A 15,239-nucleotide genomic window follows, 5' to 3' on the forward strand; every position below is an offset into this window, starting at 1 on the left:
AATTGGTTCTCATACATCAACGGGGCTCCCTTTCCCAAGGCTTTATCTTTTGTAACTGCAGTCCTGAGTGGGAGGACAATACTTGTACAGAAAGTTTAAAGCAGCTCTTTCTACACGTGAGGATATGAACTAAAAGCCTCCCTGTGCAGGTACAAAACCAGGTGTGTTTGCCAGGCGCTCTGTGTAACAGCACGAGCTACACACACATTTTTAAATAAACTTTAAACTTTAATAACCTGCCTTTTGCCACATTTCATCCTGTAAGTATAACATAGAGAGATTGCAATCGCTTTTGCACTCAGAGACCTTTTTCTTGAGTGTAAGACATAAAAAAGGCTCCTTACCTGAGCTGATGCTGTGGCTAACAGCTGACATAGGAAGAGAAGCCCAAGAGCAGAGAATCCATCCATGGTGCCCAGGCTCTGCCTCTCTTCCTTCCTCCTGGGCAGCTCAAACGTTTCTCCTCCAGGGTCCAGCAGATCCCTCCTCCTCCTCCTCCTGGGTCTCAGCTTACAAAGGAGAGACTCCTGGCCTCCAGATAAACCTGTGGCTCCAGCCAGAGGGGCAGAGCTCAGGAGCACAGGCAAGAGGGGCTGAGCTGGGAGGAGAGAGGAGGTTTCAGAGGGAGGTGGGAGAAGGAGGGGGAGCAGCAGTCAGTCAGGAAGAGAGGTTCTCATTCATGCCCCCTGAGCAGCCCCAGCCTTGAGCAAACAGGGAGGGAGCCTAAGGAAAGGCTGGACTTGCAGACACACCACAGGAGCAAAATTCAGCTGCTCCAGCTGGAGAGACAAAGATGTTCCTTAGGTCTCACCTGGGCCATTTCTCAAAGCCCATCACCACCTCAGTGCTGGACAGAAGAAAAGCAACACAGAGCAAGAGCTGTTCAGTGCCTGAGGCTACCTAACTTCAGAGAAGTTAATATACCTGTAACGAGTGCAAGATGCACTAGAGAGAAATGCACGTACAGCTTTGCCAGATGCTTTATTAGCTCTGGAGGTGTATTCACATCTGGGGGTTTTGGGGGGGTTTTTTGTTTGTTTGTTTTTTTCAGGGGGATCTAAGGAATGGCAACTGATTTCTTGAGAAAAGCAACGAATCCTGACCAGAGAACAAATGATTACAGACAGATACAAGGAGGAAGAAAAAAGAAGAAACATTCTCAGAGCCACAAAAAAGATTAAAAAAAAAAAAAGAAAAAGGAAGGAAAGATTGCCTTTGAAATATTTGCAAGGAAGAAACATGATGACAGCTCCCAGCTTGGTGATCCCACATGGCAATATATTCACAAAGATGCACCTCCTGCAAATAGCTTCATGCTTCCCTTCATCGATTAAAGATAATTTCATCCAAAGCAGGGCTTGGAAGTGGAGAGGAAGAGTGGCAAGATTCATCAGGACTGAAATGACACAGCTCATTTGGTCAGCAAGAGGAGAGCAAAGTGGAAAAGCAAAGCTTGAAAAAAAAAAATGAAATCCCAGTTTTCAGTTTGGCATCTTTACGCCAGGAGGTTTACAGGAGCACACAGTGTGGGTCTGTCCAGCTCCCCAGCAGCCAATGTTCCACCAACCTTGACAGAGAGATAAAGGGCTCAAAGATTTACTAAGTTCCTACAAGATTTTGTGGAACAGGCAGCTGGGAACAGAAAGGGAGTGTGTGTCTGTATGTCTTTGGATGGCTTCAAAATAAGTGGAATGCTTTCTTAGACCCCACAAACCCCGCCGAGGGACAGCAGTGCAGCCACACAAACTGTTTTCCACAGAGCTTGTACCTCCTCCTTCGCACCGAGGACAACTGATGGCAAAAGAGAAGGCAAAGCAGATCCAAATTCCTTGGCCACACGTTGCTCACAGCAAGCCAGGGACTGAAGGGCTGCTGCAAGCAGAGTCTGCTTATCACCAGCATGGGAAGAGCCTTGGGAGTACTCACCTTCAAGCCCACCCCACAGAACATGAGAAGGACTCGTTCTCCTCTCCTTCCATGCCCCAGGCAGAGGGAGCACAGCTGAAGGGACACAGTGACTTACAGAAGTCATTCCCACAAAGACACCCCTGTGTTTGTATCCTGAAGCAAAAGACCCACTGAACCCCCCATGAGCAGGCTGGGCAGCTGCCCTCCTGCCTCCCAAGAGCTGCTCAAAAGCAAAGTCCTTGTTTGCTCTACAGAGCATCACAACTTGGGAGGACAGCAGCACAAAGCCAAGACAGGGCACACTGAAACATTTTGAAGCACATCATTACGGAAGAAGCATGTGGGGAGGTGTCTTATCCCCACCAACATTCACTGGCCACGTTGTACAGTGGTGGAGGAAGATTGAGCATCATCTCCAGAGGGAACACACAGCAGGTTTATCTCATGGTGGGCCCACCAGACCTCTGCGTGGGAACACTGGACAGCCCCACACACCCACTCACCAGAGGTGCCCAAGCAACAGCAGGTGACTACAGGGTGTGGTGGTGGGACAGATATATGGTCATGTCCTGACCTCAAAGATGGAAAAAACATAAATGGAAACAGGTAATGCATTAAAGTCATGCTTTAATAGGTGACATTAATGTAATAAGAATCCACGATACAGCTTGAAGTGCTGGAAAACATCCTGTGAACTCACCACACACACCTACAGCTGAAAACTTAAACCTGATCATGATAGGGAACAGTTTGGTTTGAGCTCCAGATTAGGGCTCACAGTGAAACCCCATTAAACACAAAACCAAACCACACATCACCATAACAAGATATATGTTCTATGCTCCAACTGAGCACGTATTCACAATGAAAACTTAATTAAATAAGAAAATTACTATAAATCTGTACAAAAGCCATGATTAACAATATTGTATGAATTTTTTATGAAAGAATTTTCACTCAACATCTTCAAGTATTTATATGTGTTAAGTGCATTCTTATTGGCTATTTAACTCCATTTGCTCATTAAAAAAAAAAAAAAAGTATTTTAGAAACATTAAAGCCTTTTCCCAGTACATGTGTGACCATGAACATTAGATGTTAAGCTTGCAGATTTTTATTCCCACACACGTGTATGTGGCATGCTGGATCAGGACCTACAGTCTGGGAAGGCAAGTCAAGATCAAATTCCTTGAAAGATGAAGCTTCTTAAGAGCTGTAGCAGAGAAAGGAAAAACATGAACATTGCACAGGCTACAGCATCTGCTCTCTGGCAAGGCAGGCAAGCCTCTAGCCATCTTCTACACAAAACAAACAGCACCTAAAAACCCCCAAACTAACACAAACAATCTGAGCAAACAGTAAATCCCCAGACCTTCTGGCTGTTGGAAACTTGTTTCCTCCGCTTCATGAAACAGGTTCTCTGTTGTAAATCTCTAGGAGTAAAAGTGCTAAATTGTTTCATGCTCCTTCAGACTTGGTTGAATACTGTGGAAATCAGGCACAACAGCTACCAGGGAGCTCAGCAACACTAAGGCAGGCAAATAGCTGGCAAGGTCTGAAAGTAAATTCATGAGGGCCTTAAATAAATGAACCAGACAAGCATACCCCCTCCAATTAAAGTTTCAATTAACTGCCCCACAAACCCCAGTGGTTTCCAGACACATTGCACTCTAACATGCCCTCACCGTCTGACACGCTGATCATTAATGGTAAAACAATCCTACCCTAACTAGGAAGTGGGTTAAATTTGACACATCTAACTTCATGTAATGAGCCTGCAGAAAAGAGCTCCACAGGCAACTGCAAATTAACAGCAGAGTCTGAAAAGATGCAATGACAAATATTTGTTCTATTTTGGCAATTGAGGAAGGAAGGCCTTTGAATCAGTAGTGGACATAAAAATTTGTGGAAGACTACCAAGGGTCTGAAAGTCATGGAAAAAATCTGGGGAAGAAGAGCTCTAGAGAGCTTTATGCAAAGTTTTAAGGTTTTTCCTCTTAGAAATTAGTAGACAAATAATATTCTCAATTCTAACAAGCACTACAAAGCAACTTCTGCAAGGGAGGAACAGAACAAATGAATCATCACTTTGCTGGATCCTAGAGAACAGTACCTGTACACCAAGGTTAATACTGGTCACAGCCACATTTTGACTATGTATTTTATCCCACTCTAAAGTCAAGCCCACTCTCTTTATAGGAGGAGACACAACTACACTCTTACATGAAGTGAAATGCATATACTCATCTCTTTCAAGCAAATGCCACAAAAACCATGATTTATGCTCTGGGAAGTAGACACACAGCGTTTTTGCCAGGAATAAATCTCCTGGGAAGGAACAGCCTTTCTAAATAACAAATAGAAGTTACATGGTAATAGAAAGGCCTGGCAAATTAGGTCATGCTCTCTTACATTAAAAATAAAGTATTTAATAAATACTTGACTAGTTCAAACAAGGAAAGAGATTAGTTTCCCTCTTTTTCTTTAAGAAGGGACACACCAGAACTAAAGCAAAGTGCAAAAATCCCAATTACTCCAAGATAGCCCTGAACATCAGATAAAAAGACAGGAACAGGACGCAGCCTGTCTGTGAAAATGACTATATTAGTTTTCCTCTTTAGGGTCACCAAGAGCTGGATCTCAGTGAAGTTCTTACAGATGGTTAAAAAAGTGTGGAAGGGTGAAAGTCAGACAAGGGCCAGCCTGGATCAGCCCAAAGGAAGCTCATTCTTCTGCATAATTCTGCTATTCAAATCACTAAAGCTGGCTCCTAGCAGTTAGGGCAGTGTCATCTTCACTTGCTCGAGTGCTTGCTGTGCTGGTCTCACTCTGCTGCTACCTGCTCCTCAGCAGGTTCTGCTGCTACCTGCTCCTCAGCAGGTTCTGCTGCTACCTGCTCCTCAGCTGGTTCTCCTGCTACCTGCTCCTCAGCTGGTTCTCCTGCTACCTGCTCCTCAGCTGGTTCTGCTGCTACCCGCTCCTCAGCGGGTTCTGCTGCTACCCGCTCCTCAGCAGGTTCTGCTGCTACCCGCTCCTCAGCAGGGTCTGCTGTGTGCTCAGAGCTTTCAGATTTTTGTTTTGCAACCTCAGCACTGTCTTCTTCAGGACAAGCAGATGCCATGCTCTGCTCAAGACTCTCTGGAACTTGTTTCTTGTCTGTGACTTCTGCTTGCCCTTTTTCATTTGCGTTTTCTGTCTTTTTATGCTGTTCTATGCCATCTACCTCACTTTTGCTTTCCAGGAGTGTGCTGTTGCAGTGGTGCTGATCATTCCTTGCTGTGACTTGATCTTCACTCAACTCCAAGCCATCGCTTATTGGAGAAGAGCAGTCAGTCTTGGGGAGTCTGGAATGAACCGGGGGTGTCTCAGCCCCCCCATTTGCATAACCACCACTATTCTCACTTGTTGCTTCTGTAGTTGCATTTTTCTCACTGATGTTTTCTTTTTCAGCCTCAGTGTTTGCAACAGATGGATTGAAGTTGGCACTAGATGCAGAGGGCACCGTGTTCAGGTTTATGGCCAAGTTGAATACTTTGTTTCTCGATGTTCTTTTATCAACTTTCCTCCGTTTTACAGCTGCATCAGCTGTCTCTGGCACTGTTGAGTCTTTGGTACTTGCACTGTCATCTTTCAGTGTTTCCTGGTCTTCTTCTGCTTTTAAGAGTGGAACTGAGGAGGGGACATCTGCATCAATTGCACATTCTCCCAGATTACGGGAAATGTTTTCAATATCAGTAGGGCTTTTCAACAGTCCACTTGCTTTAGTGTCTGCCATATCTGTGTCCAGTTTTCTCTTCTTGCTCTCCTTTGTGCAATCATTCTCTGCAGTCCCCTGCACTTCCTCAGTCTCTCTGTTTAAATCCTTCTCCTGCTGGGTAAATGAAGCCTCTTTCTCCTCTTCATCACCTCCTCCCTTCAAAATGCAGTCATTTAACTTCTCTTTTACATCTTCATCATTCACTTTAGACTGCAAGTCTGCAGCATCTTCACCTTTCTGTTCTTCTAGAGATTGGTTCAGATCCTTTTCCACAGAATCATCATTTTTACCAGGAGTTTCCTGTTTATCTTCAGCCTTTTGGTGCAGCTCTGACTTGTTAGAACAAGGTCTGTACTTCAAGAGTTTGGTGCGTGGTCCCCATACAAAGCTGCTTTGAGGTCTGAAGTGCTGCCAAGCATAGTAGACTAGTTCTCTTCTGTCCCATTTGCTTCTGATGGTGAACAGGAAATAATCCAAGGCACTTCTCTTGACATTTGGTAACGTCTCCTTAACAAGAGTTTCTGTTAGGAAAAACTTTACCAAGTGCACTTGATAGTGTTCATATCCCATCTCCCCCAGGCACTTCAGAATGCGTGTAATCCGCAAATTGTTGTGGCTAAACCTGAAATAAACAGATAAGCAAAGTTATTAAGTGAGTTTTACAAGCTTGAAGTCACAATTAACCCCTCCAGGGTACCTGCAAAACGTTTGATGCATTAGTGACTGTGATCTATTCGAGACTATTTGACAATGCAGATGGGAGCATAGGCAGGTTTACTTTTAAAGCACCTTGTGCTGCTGTCTGCCTTCAGCAGTACCTTCCTAGCCCTTCTTGGACTGCCTGGATTAATAATCTCAACGGGCTGGAAAGGTTCTGACTTTCTGCATCACCCACCAGTAGATAACAGCCACCATACTGGATCAGACACACAAGTCCATGCAGCCCAATATCCTGTCCCTGACAGTGACCCTGCAGGGTAAGCCTATAGAAAAGTGTAAGAATACAAAATACAGGCATGTAAGGATGCTGCCAGAAATTAATGACTAAAGCTAGATAAAGCTTTCTTTTTTTTTTTTAAATACTTGACAGTCTTCAAGTTGTTTTTCTCTTTAGTGAGTATGCTCAGTCCTTTTACAGCCCTTGTTAATGTCATTAAGGGTACTAGAATATGAAGGGTCATTACTATCTCTTTGATAAGACCTGCAATAATATAAAAATATCAACATCAATTTGCAGAGCACTTTTCAACCAAGGATTCAATAAACAATCAGGGAAACATAGGAAAACACTCCTATTTTGTAGTTTAACAATATTACAAAGGCAATTTGGCTACCTGTGAAAATGTTTCAGTGATTCCTGTTTAAAATATGGTTTTAAACAGAAGCTCTGCTAGAGCAAATATGAACATCTCCAAGTCTGTATTTCATACTTTAGGAGACCAACATGAAGAATGCCTGCTGTTAACAGCTGCACCAGATACATAAGAAAACCAGTCTCAGCTGGTTTACTAATGCTTGCCACTTATTAAAGTGACAGAGAGTGTGATGACCTACAGTCACAGGCTGAGCCAAGTTAAAAGTACTTTAGCTAGCCAACACTTTTATCACCAAAGGCCTCCATTCCTCCAGAGCTGAGGATTTTCTTGACTTTGACTTTTTTTTTTTTTCTTCTTCTTCTCAAAGAAGTGCCTGGCTGTAGTAAATGACCAGCAGTATAAAGAGACTCACCGGTTCAAGTTTTGAAATCGTTCAGCCCAATTCTCTGCTCTCTTAAGTTCTCCAGTTTCCTCATCAATCAGAATGATTCCATAAAATCTCAGCATGAGCTGATAAGCACGTACAAACCTTTGCATAACTTCTTTGGACTTCTTAAAAGCCTGAAAAAAAGACAGACCAATGAATACAAGGTGCAAGTCCCTAATTACCTGCACGAGTTTAAGTAGCACCTGAATTATAAGTGAGGCTTGATTATATCACTAAGTATTTAATTTGCTGGTGTAGCTACTGGCAGACACAAGACAGACAAATGCTTAACAGTGCTTGAGTGAGCTCCATTCACACTAGGGTCCCAAGGAAGCAAAGTGAAACAAAACCAAACAAACCTAGACTTCAAACAGAAAGCATTTAGGGAAAATCCTAACATCCTTCAGATCTCAAAGAAAAAAAGGCAAAAGCTTTAAATACCTGGATTTCTTGACAGGTGAGTGGTCTAGCGAGGCAGTTCATCCCATGTTCACGTAAAGGGAATAGCCTGAAAGAAATTTTCAGCCCCAATGAGCAAGGATGACATCAGCAAAGATGATAACTCAGGGTATCTATTTTGTTAAAACTAAAAAAGATCCCAAAAATTGTCATATCACTGGAATCTCTTGGAGACTTCACATCCTTATGGACACAAAAGTAGTTTAATATATGACAAATAAATCCCTCCCATAAAAGCATTGTCTACACTGATGATAAAGTATTTTGCTTGTCTCAATCTCTCTTGTTGCCCTAATAGTTTGTTCTGCAGTGCGCTGTAAAACCAAGCATAACTGAGATCTATTGCCACAGCTGCACTGGAAACTTGTGTCTTCAGGATTTCCACTGCATTGTTTCCAAAATAATATAACTCCATAAAAATAAAGTGGACACAGGTTTCACTCAAGAGTAATTTTGGGAAGCTGAATTCAGAAACATGGATACAACCAACTCTTAGAAGAGGCACAACGAAAGAGAGGCATAATATTCATGCAGACAGTTTACCACTGTATGTAAGAATGGTTTTCTTCCAGAACTTCATAATTGTCCCACCAAGATTCAAGCAGAGATTCAATATGTAAACCTGAAAAGAAAAGGAGAAAGTGAGGCAAGAAGAAATGACACCAAATGAAAACGTTAGTCAGTCACCAAAGGTGGATCATTAGCCAGAGCCAAGTGTTCGCATACAGGCATTAGCTTCTCTAACTAGACAACAATCCTGGTAAGCCAGAATAAAATCCTTAGTTCTCCTACCATCAAACAGAAAATTAAGGAATATATAGCAGGAACAAGGACGTTTAAAAATGGAAATTCTTGGTGGGTTTTTTGTTTATTTGTTTTGTTTGGGTTTTTTAATAATTGTCCCACATGGATCAAGAATCAATTCAACAAGCTGCATGAAAGAGTTATCACACGAGGTACTCACCATGGGGCTTAAAAGCAAGTTCATTTTTATAAAAGCTTAAGTTCCACATCTCTTCTTCCTCCTGATTTTCTGCTTCTATCAAATCCTGGAGATGAGAACAAGCAATCAACAATCTTTTAAAAGGCAGCATTCACTTCAACACTTCTTGCTTTCCCTCGCGTTTCCTAAACATTTCAAGCTAAATCCTTGAAATGTGTTTTGGGTGGTAACAGCTTGTTTCTGAAGCACCCACATGCACACCACCCCTTCCCCTTCACTAATGAAACCTTTAAAGGTTCTGAGCCTGCCCATGTAAAGACAAAAGGGTGCCCTCAAATCTAGAAAGCATTCCTGAATTTAACAAGCGATGAGGAAGAGCCACAAAAATACGTGCGACAACATTTAGTCCGTACCGGGTAACAACGTCTGTATCTCTGCAAGTCTTTTGCTGCATTCCAGTTGCGCCTGTCTGAGAACTAGAGGAGAGAGACAGATCAGAGACACAGAATAAAACTGGCTTCTGAAAAAAAAATTAAAAATTTTAAAAAAGTCCATTGACGGAATTCGGCATCTCTCATACACGTTCCCCTGCCTATCGCTCTCCTGTGCCCTCCACTCTGCACTCCCAGCACCCCAAAAACCAGCCAGCTTGTTACTGCAGTTGTTTCTCTGCATTCCTGAAAATAACTTGGGACTAAAAAAAGGTCACACCATCTCCTTTAACCAAAACATTTCTTTCTCTTTATAGTCTTATTAATCAAGCTTTTCATGTTTTATGCTAATCTTTATCAAAGTACTTCTCATAATAAGTCTGAACTGACACACTGAAACTAAAATACAGCTACTCTAATTACTAAAGAGAAAATTAACTCTATCCTAGCAAAACCAGGACATCTTTTATTCCAGTCAGGTTTTCCTACAAAACTGGTCAGAACTAGCTGGAAATTCCAAACAATAAAATGGCATTTTCTTTCTTAACTCAAAGGTTTTAAAACAAGAAAAACCAAGCCCTGTCTGTCTGTCTTTCTCTCCGAGTCACTACATACCCTAGTCAAGACAAGAGATCAGACTTTAAAATTGTAATATCCCTTAAATTCAAGATTCTAATTCCTTGCAGACATTATTGAAATAAAGTTTTCTTAATTGTTGCTTTATGCTCAAGAGCAGCCTTGCTAATTTAGCATCAAGCAGATCTAGACAGTGGACAGTAATAGAGCCACATGGTTACATTAGGTATTTATTTTATTGGACTTCCATTCCAATCATGATCTTCATTATTGCTAATCTCTCCAAGTAATCAAACTTCATGTTGAACCTACCTGAAAACGCCTTCGACACAGCGGTGACAAATCTGATTTTTGCTCCTACAAATAAAAAGCATTTAGTTAAAACATTTGGAAACCAAAATTCACTAATAAAAAAACAAAACAAAAACCCCCCAAACAAACCCAAAATGAGAATACCCACAGCAGTGGCTCACATGATCCCCATTAGTTAGTTGCCAAGTGACAGATTTACCTAGTTACAGCTGAATTCACTTGATTTTGTTCATAATTCAAATTGTTATAGAGAAAAATCTGTGCTGCCACATCCACCTGATAATTAGCAGGTTCTCACTACACAGATGTCCTAGATTAATTGCAAATGCAGCATTTAGACAGAAATCACAAGGAACAGCTTCAGTTCTTCCTCTGAACTTCATGGAAATAAACATTGCAAGTATGAGTTAATTTAAAATGCATTTTAATTGAATTATAGACATATTTTTATTTATTTATATATATATTTTTTACAGTGGACTACTTCAACGATAAGAGATTTTGTAACAATTCACAAGCAACAGAGACAGGTTTAATCTTGCTGAGAGCTGAACCATCTTGTCCCAAACCATGAAAGTGCTTCAAATTGTACTTTCAAGGCAGAACCACCAAAATGTGCTCATGAATAAGAGGACCCACCCAACGCAAAGCACAGAGCAGTTAAAAGTGTCCAACACCAGCTCACAGCGAGAGCAGGACCTTTGTGAAACAGGGATAAGATGTGCAGATTCTTGCCAAATAAGCATTTTAAGAAACTTAGAAGAAAGAAGTAGCAAATGCTCTCCTGAGTTATTTTTTAACTTCATTGGATATTTCCTAACCTCATTTGCACAGAGGAAAAATAAAATAACAAACCCACTTTCTAGTGAGCAGCGATCACCGGTTCATTAATTTTTAAGGCAGGAACTGGATTAGATTTTGTAACACCTTGTAATGAAGTCACCCATTCAGCTGCCCTGTTGACTGTTAATACTTAAAATTTATGAAGCATGCACAGCATTTGGGAGATGAAACCTTTATCCAGAGAAGGAGGTCATCAATGCAGAATTTTTAATACTACATTTTAAAAATACATTTGCACACTATGATTCCCTTGTACTTTGATGACAGGAATTGAATAAAGCTCAAGTTGTTTTTTAAATCTAATAACTTGTAATGACCTAAAAAAAAATGCCTGTCTACATTGCAACACATTTCTCCACTTTATACTTGACAACACAGACCAAAATAGGTGGCAGAACTTCCCACAGACACATGGTCCATGTGAAATTAGAAATCCAAGTGCTGGTGTCCATCCCCAGAATCTACCCAGAGTGCAGAAATGCACACAAACTATAAAAAGCTTTGCTACACAACTAATGTTTGGAAAAAAAGTGCCTGCAAACACAAGACTAAGAAATATGTAGAGCCATAACAGATCAATATTATTCTTTTGTTCAAGATGGAAGCAGAGAATGGGATTTATAAAGGACTTTGAAATTCATCAATGCTTTTGACTGTAACTTTTGAACTCCAAGGATGAAATTCAGATACGTGTGAAATTGATGAAAATTTTGTTCCCAATTACAAGAAGAATCAATTTCCAGATATTCTTTACACTTAAGGTTCTAAAAGAACATCCTTTAACACAGTCAGGTGGGACAGGCTAACCATAGAGATGCTCCAATTTTGAAAAAGAACTGGTTTGCTGAAAAGTAAGTGTAGATAGACAGATAAAATACCATGGTGCAAGGTGCTGAGAGGCTTGTCTAGAAAGAAGCTAAATCCAAGAGAAAGTCATTCTGGAAGACAGCATTAAAGAGAACAAGATAGGGAAGCAAAGAGAGCAAATCTCAGACCTCCCTCCAAGAGGGTTCCTGGGTCTCCAAGAACTTCTATTTAAGCCACACAGAAACACAACCTTTTCCCTTTCTTTCCAGGTTAAAAAGACAAACTAAACTACAAGATTGAAACTTGCACATGTAAATCAAACCCCTTTATTTCTCACAATACTGATACACAATCCAAGTGAGTTTCTCCCTCTAAACCTGCAACACATCAGTCAGAACATGCAGCGCTGTGCAAAGAGCGCGAGGAAAGCGGAGAACAAAGTCAGGAGAGAGAAACACAGGATTTGGCTGAAAACTGGAAACCAACTGCAACCAAAAGGGATGAAAGAACATGCAGCCTCTGAACAAGAAAGAGATGGGAAAGAGAAAGATGACAGAATCCTAGGAGAGTGATCAAAACCTTTTATTAATGAGGAGTTAGGAGAAGGCAGAACTACAGGGTTTGTTTATTAAAACGCGGTTCTGAGCAGCAGAACATGAACCCCATGCAGTACAGCAGACTCAGAGGCAACCTTTTTAAAATAAGCACAAACCCCAAGATTTTCAATGCTCACTCTTAGAAGCTAAAAGCACCAAAGTGCTGAAAAGCCACACCTGCAGGTATTTCAAACCACAGATATGTATTATTTGCAGAGACACGAGTGAGATACAAAGATAAAAGGAGAATTTTAAGTTAGTTTTGAAAGTGCATAGTGAAAATAATAATAAAAAAAACTCTAACCTCAGTATTGCATAAAAACATTAGCCGCTTCAGCCATGAAATATACCATCTAGACTGAGAGGAGAAGAATGAGAATTAGTGTCACATCAGCAGAAGCAGGAACTAGTTTTGGGAACCAATTCATGTAAAGGCATAAAGGGATAGCAGAAGAGTTACTGTTTCCTTTTGTATTCATTCTCACTGCCCTTAAAAATTTTCCAGGCACTGTCCGATAGAGGTGAGCACACATTCATCACTGAAGAAAGAACTCTTTAAAGATGCAGAAATATTCCAGGGACTGTGAGTCTCAGGGACAACATCCTCCTTTGTAAGGCAAAGTTTGAAAAGTCACTCACTAGAGTGAAAATATGGTCCTTGATTTAAAGATGTCACAGTCCAGAAGCTGCTCCGAGAGAAAAAAAAGTATTGGAAAAACAAACACATTCAAATAGAATAATCTGAATGTTCTAGATGTGCTAAAACTTGTGAACAAAACTGGAACTCTAGCCACGTATGAAAGAAAATTGATAGTGTGCCCTCAAACAATGCAAAACACTCCAAAGGAAATCCCTACCTCTTCCTGGAAGTGTTACAATGATTCTGCCTAAAATACCTGTGACCTCTCACAGATCTACACACACAGATCTAAGGCCTAAGTGCACTCCCTGCAGTAAACCCCAGGGAGATGCAGAGATGTGCATGGACATGTCCATCTGCTGCACTTCAACTTTGATTTTGTTTGCAAAGTATAAAGTGTGTATTTTTGTAGGAAGTTGTGAGTGTTTGGAATACTATGTTGCACAGATTTCATTATTTTTTTTTTTAAAGGAGGTTATGTTAATATCTTAATGTCTATTAAAAAAAACCCCTGAAGTTTAATTAATTAAACTCTTTTGAAAGGGTATTAATTAGAAAGCTTTATCTGCCTACTTATACTATAAGAATACGGATGAGTGACTGAAATGAAACTCGAGTGAAGGATTAGTTTCCCTTTCCCTGAAATGGGAGGAGTTAAGTTGAAGAACTGAAGTGTGTTTTGACTGACTGTGGTGGTGACACCGACCCAAGAAATAAAAACCAGACAGTTTCACATTTCCCAAAGCAATGCTGCAAAAGAAATTACCGATGCTCAAAGTCAAAACCACTGATGCTAAAGTCAGGAACCTCAGATAAGACTAATAAGTTCCTTTTATTTCAAATCAACATTATTTTAAGGCACCCAAAACAAGTGTTCATATTTTAAAGCAAAACTTCATTCATGATCACTGTGTACATACCTGTGGTTTTTAAAACATCAGCGGATACCTTTTGTTTTCAGAGTTGCTTTGTAATATGCTCCCTAAAAAAAAATTATGTCTAAAAGAAATAAGAAGTTATAGCTCATTTTTGAAAGTGAGCAGATGTACTGCGACAGCTACTTACTGATGCCATGAAAGAGTACAAAAGGCCATCATACCAAGATGAGGAACCAACAAAAAACTTAAAAGCAAGGAGTTACTGAAGAACATCAATGCCATAACATCAAATCCAGTGGCCACCAGAACGTGGTGAAAAGGGAGATGCCATATAGAAGACAGAACTTGTATTTGTGGGATGAAGTATCCAGAGGGGCTGGAGAACAAGTTTCATGAGGAGCAGCTGAGGGAACTGGGGTTGTTTAGCCTGTAGAAAAGGAGGCTGAGGGGAGACCTTCTCGCTGTCTACAACTACCTGAAAGAAGGGTAGAGAGAGGTGGGTGTTTGTGTCTTCTCCCAAGTAATAAGTGACAGGACAAGAGGAAATGGCCTCAAGTTGTGCCAGGGGAGGTTCAGAGTGGATATCAGGAAAAATTTCTTCACTGAAAGGGTTCTCAGGCACTGGAACAGGCTGCCTACAGAAGTGGTGGAGTCCCCATCCCTGGAGGGATTTAAAAGACAGGTAGATGAGGTGCTCAGAGATCTGGTTTAGCAGTGGACAGGTATGGCTGGGTTCAATGATCTCAAAGGTCTTTTCCAACCAAACGATTCTATGATCACAGGGAATGGTGGGGATAAATAAATAAATAAATTAAACCCCATCTCATGGTAGTATAATAGAGCTGAAGGAGTCATGGCCAGGGGAAATGGCAGGAAGATGTGGCAGGGGAGGGTGAGGTTGGCCATGAGGAAAAGGTTCTTGAGGCAGAGGGTGGTGGAGCACTGGAACAGGCTCCCCAGGGAGGTGCTCATGGCACCAAGCCTGACAATATTCCAGCAGCATTTGGCCAAGGCCCTCAGGGACATGGTGTGAATGTTGGGATTGTCCTGTGCAGGGACAGGAGTTGGACTCCATGATCCTTGTGGATCCCTTCCAACTCACAACATTCGATGATTCTATGAAGTCCCAGCACACCTTTGCCTTCACCACCCCCAGGGCTCATCTCTGAAGGGGTCTCAGGCTGCCTGTTCTTGAAGATTGGCATCAAGATGAGGAGAAAATGACACGTTAGTGATAATGGCCAGGACAAAAACCCCCGTAACTTCCTGTAAGTGCTCAGAGCTGCTCCAGTTCCTGATGGAACATGGGGACACTGGGGAGAAATCCCCTGAGCACACACAGAGCA

The 15,239-nt window shown here is 41.4% G+C and overlaps 1 protein-coding gene across 1 annotated transcript in view; it reads right to left on the reverse strand.

Annotated features, from left to right (window-relative positions):
• LOC104520923 (opioid growth factor receptor) overlaps window positions 1–12,733 on the reverse strand; it is a gene marked incomplete at both ends in the record, with an annotated part of 40,540 nt that extends 27,807 nt beyond the window's left edge. Inside the window, 8 exons of the mRNA XM_029083680.1 lie at window positions 4,737–6,287; window positions 7,394–7,542; window positions 7,850–7,916; window positions 8,411–8,489; window positions 8,832–8,916; window positions 9,224–9,286; window positions 10,130–10,171; window positions 12,674–12,733. Coding sequence (XP_028939513.1) covers window positions 4,737–6,287; window positions 7,394–7,542; window positions 7,850–7,916; window positions 8,411–8,489; window positions 8,832–8,916; window positions 9,224–9,286; window positions 10,130–10,171; window positions 12,674–12,733 — 2,096 coding nt within the window. The remainder of the gene's footprint in view (window positions 1–4,736; window positions 6,288–7,393; window positions 7,543–7,849; window positions 7,917–8,410; window positions 8,490–8,831; window positions 8,917–9,223; window positions 9,287–10,129; window positions 10,172–12,673) is intronic.
• Window positions 12,734–15,239: the final 2,506 nt, after the last annotated feature.

This window comes from Antrostomus carolinensis, unplaced genomic scaffold (assembly GCF_000700745.2).
Source record: "Antrostomus carolinensis isolate BGI_N321 unplaced genomic scaffold, ASM70074v2 scaffold22932, whole genome shotgun sequence".
Taxonomy (NCBI): domain Eukaryota; kingdom Metazoa; phylum Chordata; class Aves; order Caprimulgiformes; family Caprimulgidae; genus Antrostomus; species Antrostomus carolinensis.